Raw genomic sequence first — 8,285 nt, forward strand, 5'->3', positions numbered from 1 at the left:
GTTATTAGTCATGTGCTGAGTGATTAGTCGTGTGCTGAGTGATTAGTCGTGTGCTGAGTTATTAGTCGTGTTGAGTTATTAGTCGTGTGCTGAGTGATTAGTCGTGTGCTGAGTTATTAGTCGTGTTGAGTTATTAGTCGTGTGCTGAGTGATTAGTCGTGTGCTGAGTGATTAGTCGTGTGCTGAGTGATTAGTCGTGTGTTGAGTTATTCTGCTGCTATCTTAATTATTTTATTAATTACAGCTGCGTTCTCGTTATTCCTGTGATGTCACAGGACCACGTCTAACCATCTTTTCTTCATTTGCTCCTCCTTTTCACTGCTCTTCTTCTTCCAACTGCCCTCATTCTACTCTTTCTAATCTTCTTCCTTTCCCCCTTCACTTCATCCTCCTCTTCCTCTCCTCTAGTCAGATCTTTCTCAGTAGTGTGGTGAAGAAGAGCACAAACAGGTGAGAGGTATAATTTTAGGTGAAGACACTTGAGATGATCTTCAAAGCTGCTGAATTCTGATCAAAGCCTTGTGCATTGTTGGTGCTGCTGTAACCAGGCAACAATCTGACAAGGGGGGAGGAGCTGAATGAAAGAAACCCCTCTGGTTCATTGTACAGCCTTTTAATCAGGAGGATGTGAATGAATGAATGGGGGGTGGTGGTGTGTGTGGTGGGATTTTTAGTTTTAATAAGAACATGTAGTCTGTAGCTCTGCTTCTGATCTTAAAGCACCGACATGTCTAGAGCAAAAAAGACTTTATTTAGTTTGGACAATCTTTTACAGCTCAACTTCGCCATCTTGTGTTCAAGAGAGAAACAGCATGAAGCGGTTTGTTCAGCTCAGTCTGAGCTCTGAGGCCACGCCCCTTCACTTGAGACCCCACCCTCATCCACCATCATGTGGAATTTATTTTATTGGTCAGTCACAAAATATTTTTACAGTTTTTACAAAAAACACTTTCAATAAAAAACAAAAGAGATCTCAGAACATGAGTGACAGCAAACGAGCCTCTGTGTAAATGGTGTTCAGTGCAGAGGAGATTCCTATCTGCAGGAGGGTCTGGACTCCAGGATCTGCACCACAAGGCGGTTCTTGAGGCCGAGCAGTTTGGTGCTGTAGGTTGTCACCAGGGCAGCTGAGAGACGCTCACGTAGAACACGCAAACACGGCAAGGACAAGCAGTCAGGGACATTTAATAAGACGTGGAAGAGCTCCTGCCACAGCTCGCTGTGAGGAACCCTGAGAGGGGCAATTAAGAAAGGGTTTTAGAAACACTAGTGCAAATTGTGTGCACTGCTGTTAGAAGTGAAGTGTGACCTATTCAGGAGCATTGTGTGGTTTGGGACACAGCCATGTGTTATTGACTGGGACACTTTATGGTGTTGGTAAAGTTACTGTAGGTTAATAAAAGTACACGTGTGTAATATAACACACACAACACACTGACCTCTTAAACACTCCGCTGGGCTTCCAAACACCTCCATCGTTCTTCACCTGCATGTACGAGCCAAACAGCATGCAGTACACAGTGCCGGCCACACCGAAGTAATCCGTCTACAGGGGGTAACACGCACACACACACACACACCCACAGAGACAGACAGACACACACACACACACACACAGACAGACACGCCCACACACGTGTTCAGTGTTGTTAACAATAATCTAATGATAGATTAAGGAGCCAGGTGTATGAGGAGTTTTCAGGTGCGCTGCAGTACCTGATATGTCCAGGGTCGGCCGCTGAGCATCTCTGTGCACTGAAAGCCAGAGGTCATGCAGTGGGCCATGAACTGAGCTCCATCAGGGAACAGAGTCATATCAATACTCTGACCAAAATCTATCAGAACCAAACCATGCTCCAGGTTCTCATCAAAAAGGTTCTTGTTCTCCAGGAACCTGTAGAGAGGGTCAGAAGGTACTTAAAGCTTCAGTGTGTGTGTAGCTCAGTGCTGAAGAACACTCAGTATAAACTACACTCATGCTGAACATACAGGACTGAACCCAGCAGCAGTGTGTGTGTGTTTCTCAGGGGTTCCAACACAAACCAGAGCTTTGTCATAATCAGTCACACACAGTTCACTTGTGTGTAAGAATAACACACACACACACACACACACACACACACACACACACACACACACACACACACACACACACACACACCTCTCTCCTAGCAGAAAGTTGTCAGGCTTGATGTCAGCATGGATGATGTGTGAAGCATGCAGTCGCTCCACCATGTCCAGGATACACACTGTGAAATATAGTACAAGAGGCTGCGGCATCACTCGCTCACTGCGGCTCTTATACAGGTTTACCACGTTCTACAAAACACACACACACACACATCAGAAACACACTATAGCTCTATAACAGTTATAACGGTGTGTGTGTGTGTGTGTGTGTGTGTGAGTGTGTGAGAGTGAGTGTGTGAGTGAGTGTGTGTGTGTGAGTGAGTGTGTGTGAGTGAGTGTGTGTGAGTGAGTGAGTGAGTGTGTGTGAGTGAGTGTGTGTGAGTGAGTGAGTGTGTGTGTGTGTGTGTGAGTGTGTGTGTGTGTGTACACAGGGACACAGCAGTGTATAGGATATGATTAGCAGTGTGTTCCCTCACCAGCAGTGTGCCACAGTTGTGCAGCTCCCCTATGAGCACACTGCCGTTGCTGTACAGGTGAGCGCTGTGCAGCAGGTTGTACAGGTGACGAGCTCTGGGCTCCACGCGCACGTTCAGCTGAGTGTTAATGTAAAACTCCCAGGGGGTTGGGGGCTTCTGTACCTGCACACGGAACACACACGTCATCACACAGGAACCTGGGAACTGCTAGATATAGTCGTTTTACACCTAGTAGGGCGGCCAATCACACGGTTTTCTGACCAGTGATCACACACACACACACACTCACTCACTCACACACACACACACACACACTCACTCATACACACACACGTATGTATAAAAGCACATTTACCTTCAGGATGAGTTTGTGACAGTTAGTGAGGTTTGTAGCTTGATAAACAGTGGCGAAAGCTCCCTGCCCTAATACACAGTCCACACGCAAACGCTCATCACCTGGAACACACACACACACATGCACACAACCACACACACACACACACGAACACGCGCGCACACACACAATCACGCGCGCACACACACACAATCACGCGCGCACACACACAATCACGCGCGCACACACAATCACGCACGCACACACACAATCACGCGCACACACACAAATATGCAAAAACAAATTACAAATAAATTAAATTCTGACTTCATCTTTTCTTTGTGCTACTTTCAGATTGTCACAAATATAAACACATTTATTTGATATTAACGCAGCGAGTCTGCTTATAACTTTGTAATGTCAGCTCAGATCTCCAGCTCATACGTAGTTCATGACTACAATCACAATGATGGCAGGACGTTTTAAAGAAAAAGACATGATCTGTTATCTCTGTAAACCCCAACCAATATTTATTTATTTATTTATTTATTTATATGCAGCATGTGTGTGTGATTTCTTACCCAATTGCACGGCGAGTTTTGGGGTGATGGGGGGAATAGTGCATGTCCAGCTGTGTAGGTTGGGGAACGAGGACAAAGGAGTGTGTAGACCAGCGAGAAGAGACACGATCAGGTCATCATCCCATGGGTCAGAGATCAGTACTGCGCACACACACACACACACACACACACACACACACACACACACACACACACACACACAGACACACACACGACCATTTACAACACAACACCTTCTCACTAGTTCTCACTTGTTCTAGAACATTCCTAACTCAGCACTTAATATTTAGAAACTACCAAGACACAAAAATAATAAAACACCACATACTGTTTATAATCATCACATAGTTACGTACCAGAGGCTTTGGGTGGAGCAGACGGCGGTGTGGGGCTCATGACAACATCACAGTCCAGCTTTTGGGACATCTCTACATCATTCTCTGTCTCCAGACATGTCTTATTGTTCTGCTGTGGAGTCATTATGATGTCCAGATCTGCCTCGGTCTCCATGATGGGAATCCAGTTTAGTCTGGGCTCCACATCTGGGCTCATGGGAACATCCTGACCCCGGTCTGAGCCTCCACATGGACTTGCACCACCCGACTTCTCTGCACTGTTTAACGTCAGGAGAAGTGTGTGATCAGATTTGTGTTTGCCAAAGGATCTTTTAGAGAGCAGAATCCCAGACCGCTGGTCAGAGTGGACATCAGAGTGGACATCAGAGTGGACATCCCAGCCAGGTCTGCAGGTCTGAGGCGGCGACTCCATCAAATCCAGGTCAGATTGAGCGGTCTGGACCGGACTCTCCACTTGAAGCCAGCCAAACCCTAGAGCTGGTGCTGGACTCATAGGCACATCCTGGTTCACCCACAACACTGGGTCTGGGCTTTGTGGAACTTTGTAGAAGGATCTCCTCTGGTGCATCTGGGGGTTCTCCGAGAGCAGACCTATAGATTTGTGCATATTGAAGGATCTCTCAGGGAGGAGAAGATCAGCTTCTTCCACATCTGATAGCTGCAATTGGGTGGAATGTCCCTGGTCTGTTTGTTTCTCCTCAAAGATGTTCAACTTCTCAGGTGAAGGTTCTCCTAACAGTCTGCTGAACAGATTTGGGTTGTGATTGTGGAAGCTGAGCTCCCTGTTTGAGCTCCACTGCACACTGCTGAACCTCAACTGCTCTCTCACTGAGGTTTGGCTGCTTGAGATGAACTGGTCTGTTTCTGGCAGGATGTTTGAGCTGCGGTTCCCTTCTGGCTTGGAGTTCACGTGGTCTGGTGTAGCTTCTCTCCCCAAGCCCAGGCTGATGGAGCTGAACCCTCTGCTCGAGCTACACTGCAGATCGCTCATGTGACGTTTTGTTATCTCCTGGTTTGGGCTCTGATAGACACTCCAGCTGGGATTGGTTCTGGTTCGGAGCTCCTGAGTGGGTGTGATGCTGTGCTGGGGGAGGGTGAGTGGAGCTAACATACGGAGTGGTGCTAACACCTGCCTGGTGATGGTGGTGTTGGTCTGACTGCTGTGTGACGGAGAACGTGTGCGTCTCTGCAGACTTAAACACTCGCCAACGATGGTTCCCTGATCTGTGGGTGTGCACTCGGCTCCGACACACTGCTTGTCCTCAGGGGGACTCTGCTCCAAAATGGGACTGGAGGAGATCAGAAGGTCAAAGGTTACAGTGAGAGTGATGGGTGAAGGTACAGAAGGTCAAAGGTTACAGTGAGAGTGATGGGTGAAGGTACAGAAGGTTGTTAGTTATTGCCCCATAAAACACACTGTATTTGAGACATAACTAGTAAAACTTCATAGTAAAAGTCTCATCATTTAAATTGTACTGAATAAAAAGTCAGAAGCTTTAAACTTTTCAGAACCAGTACCTCAGTTTTGCAGGCTGACGCAGATACGGGTTTTCTCCTGCGCCACATTCCACTACACACACACACACACACACACACACACACACACACACACACACACACACACGGAAAAGCATCTTTATAAATAATGTATTTTTATTTTTACAGCAGATAAAACACTTAGCATACATTACTGTGTGTGTACCGTGCTGTGTGTGTGTGTGTGTGTGTACCGTGCTGTGTGTGTGTACCGTGCTGTGTGTGTGTGTGTGTGTGTGTGTGTGTGTGCCGTGCTGTGTGTGTGTACCGTGCTGTGTGTGTGTACCGTGCTGTGTGTGTGTGTGTGTGTGTACCGTGCTGTGTGTGTGTACCGTGCTGTGTGTGTGTGTGTGTGTGTGTGTGTACCGTGCTGTGTGTCCCTGGAGTACAGAGTAATCAGATGGAGAGGTGTTGACACTAAATTTGCAGAGAGAGCAAACTCTTGTGTGTGATTGGGGAAGGGGGCCATAGGGGTGTGTCCTGAACCCCACGCTGTGCTTTCATCTGTAAGAGACTCCGCCCCCTGTGGAGTGACCTGGGAGTGAGTGAGGTGTAAATAACCATCAGATCAGCGGTCATCTGCCCTGTTGTCCCATCAAGTCCCATCGCCTCAGATTATAGATGATATACACTACTAATTATTAGGGGAAGTCAGTGAGGACTACAGCAGTGCAGGGAAACTCACATTCGCTGTAGACACGGGGATCTCCATCAGGACACGGGGTGCAGCAGGTGGGGGCTTCAGCACCACCTGTGGATCACCACTGACACAAACATGGTTACGTTACCAGGCAAACTGTAATGACATTTCATTTCTCACACACGCGCTCACACACACACGCGCGCGCGCTCACACACAGACACACGCGCGCGCGCGCGCGCTCACACACAGACACAGACACACAGACACACGCGCGCGCTCACACACAGACACACGCGCGCGCTCACACACAGACACACGCGCGCGCTCACACACAGACACACGCGCGCGCTCACACACAGACACCACACAGCGCAGCTCACAACACAGACACACAACGCGCGCGCGCGCGTCAACACAGAACACCCACGCTGCGGCGCGCGCTCACACACAGACACACACGCGCGCGCGCGCTCACACACAGACACACACGCGCGCGCGCGCTCACACACAGACACACACACGCGCTCACACACAGACACACACACGCGCTCACACACAGACACACACACGCGCTCACACACAGACACACACACGCGCGCGCGCTCACACACAGACACACACGCGCGCGCGCTCACACACAGACACACACACGCGCGCGCGCTCACACAGACACACACACGCGCGCGCGCTCACACAGACACACACACGCGCGCGCGCTCACACACAGACACACACACGCGCGCGCGCTCACACACAGACAGACACACGCGCGCGCGCTCACACACAGACACACACACGCGCGCGCGCTCACACACAGACACACACACGCGCGCGCTCACACAGAAAAACGCGCGCGCTCTCACACAAGAACACACACGCGCGCGCGCTCACACACAGACACACACGCGCGCGCGCTCACACACAGACACACACGCGCGCGCGCTCACACACAGACACACACACGCGCGCGCGCACACACAGACACACACACGCTCGCGCACACACCCAGACACACGCACGAGCGCTCGCTCACACACACACACACGCGCGCCGCACACACACACACACGCGCGCGCGCTCACACACAGACACACACGCGCGCGCGCTCACACACAGACACACACGCGCGCGCGCTCACACACAGACACACACACGCGCGCGCGCTCACACACAGACACACGCGCGCGCTCACACACAGACACACGCGCGCGCGCGCTCACACACAGACACACACGCGCGCGCGCTCACACACAGACACACACGCGCGCGCGCTCACACACAGACACACACGCGCGCGCGCTCACACAGACTCACGCACGCGCGCGCGCTCACACACAGACTCACGCACGCGCGCGCGCTCACACACAGACTCACGCACGCGCTCACACACAGACACACAGCGCAGACGAGAAAAAACACAGCGAGCACACAAACACACGACGAGCGCGCGCGCTCACACACAGACACACGCGCGCGCAGCCTCACACACAGACACACACGCGCGCGCGCGCTCTCACACACAGACACACCGCGCGCGCGACTCACACACAGACACACACCGCGCGCGCGCTCACACACAGACACACACAGCGACGCGCTACAACAAAGACACACGCAGCGCGCGCTCACACACAGAAACACGCGCGCGCCACACAGACACACGCGCGCGCTCACACACAGACACACTCACGCGCGCGCGCTCACACACAGACACACGCGCGCGCGCGCGCGCTCACACACAGACACACACACGCGCGCGCGCTCACACACAGACACACACGCGCGCGCGCTCACACACAGACACACGCGCGCGCGCGCGCTCACACACAGACACACGCGCGCGCGCGCGCTCACACACAGACACACGCGCGCGCGCGCGCGCTCACACACAGACACACGCGCGCGCGCGCGCTCACACACAGACAGACACACGCGCGCGCGCTCACACACAGACACACGCGCGCGCGCGCGCTCACACACAGACGCGCGCTGCGCGCGCTCACACACAGACAACGCGCGCGCGCGCGCTCTATCACACAGACACACGCGCGCGCCGCCGCGCTCACACACCGACACACGCGCGCGCGCGCGCTCACCCCACACGACACACGCGCGCGCGCGCGCTCACACACAGACACACCCCCGCGCGCGCGCTCACACAGACACACACACGCGCGCGCGCTCACACACAGACACACACGCGCGCGCGCTCACACACAGACACACACG

At 52.3% G+C, this 8,285-nt stretch overlaps 1 protein-coding gene across 4 annotated transcripts in view; it reads right to left on the reverse strand.

Moving 5' to 3' along the window:
• Positions 1-732: 732 nt before the first annotated feature.
• Positions 733-8,285, reverse strand: part of bub1 (BUB1 mitotic checkpoint serine/threonine kinase) — a 14,111-nt gene continuing 6,558 nt past the window's right edge. For 3 of the 4 annotated variants that reach the window (XM_047818171.1, XM_027175137.2, XM_047818170.1), the window contains 11 exons: positions 6,099-6,177; positions 5,780-5,948; positions 5,396-5,447; positions 3,878-5,166; positions 3,522-3,662; positions 2,962-3,062; positions 2,607-2,768; positions 2,162-2,319; positions 1,717-1,894; positions 1,440-1,546; positions 733-1,231 (listed from right to left, as the gene is read on the reverse strand). In XM_047818171.1, coding sequence (XP_047674127.1) covers positions 1,036-1,231; positions 1,440-1,546; positions 1,717-1,894; positions 2,162-2,319; positions 2,607-2,768; positions 2,962-3,062; positions 3,522-3,662; positions 3,878-5,166; positions 5,396-5,447; positions 5,780-5,948; positions 6,099-6,177 — 2,632 coding nt within the window. In that variant the 3' untranslated portion in view covers positions 733-1,035. The remainder of the gene's footprint in view (positions 1,232-1,439; positions 1,547-1,716; positions 1,895-2,161; positions 2,320-2,606; positions 2,769-2,961; positions 3,063-3,521; positions 3,663-3,877; positions 5,167-5,395; positions 5,448-5,779; positions 5,949-6,098; positions 6,178-8,285) is intronic. The other variant, XM_047818172.1, reaches the window with a different exon arrangement.

This window comes from Tachysurus fulvidraco, chromosome 9 (assembly GCF_022655615.1).
Source record: "Tachysurus fulvidraco isolate hzauxx_2018 chromosome 9, HZAU_PFXX_2.0, whole genome shotgun sequence".
NCBI classification, from domain to species: domain Eukaryota; kingdom Metazoa; phylum Chordata; class Actinopteri; order Siluriformes; family Bagridae; genus Tachysurus; species Tachysurus fulvidraco.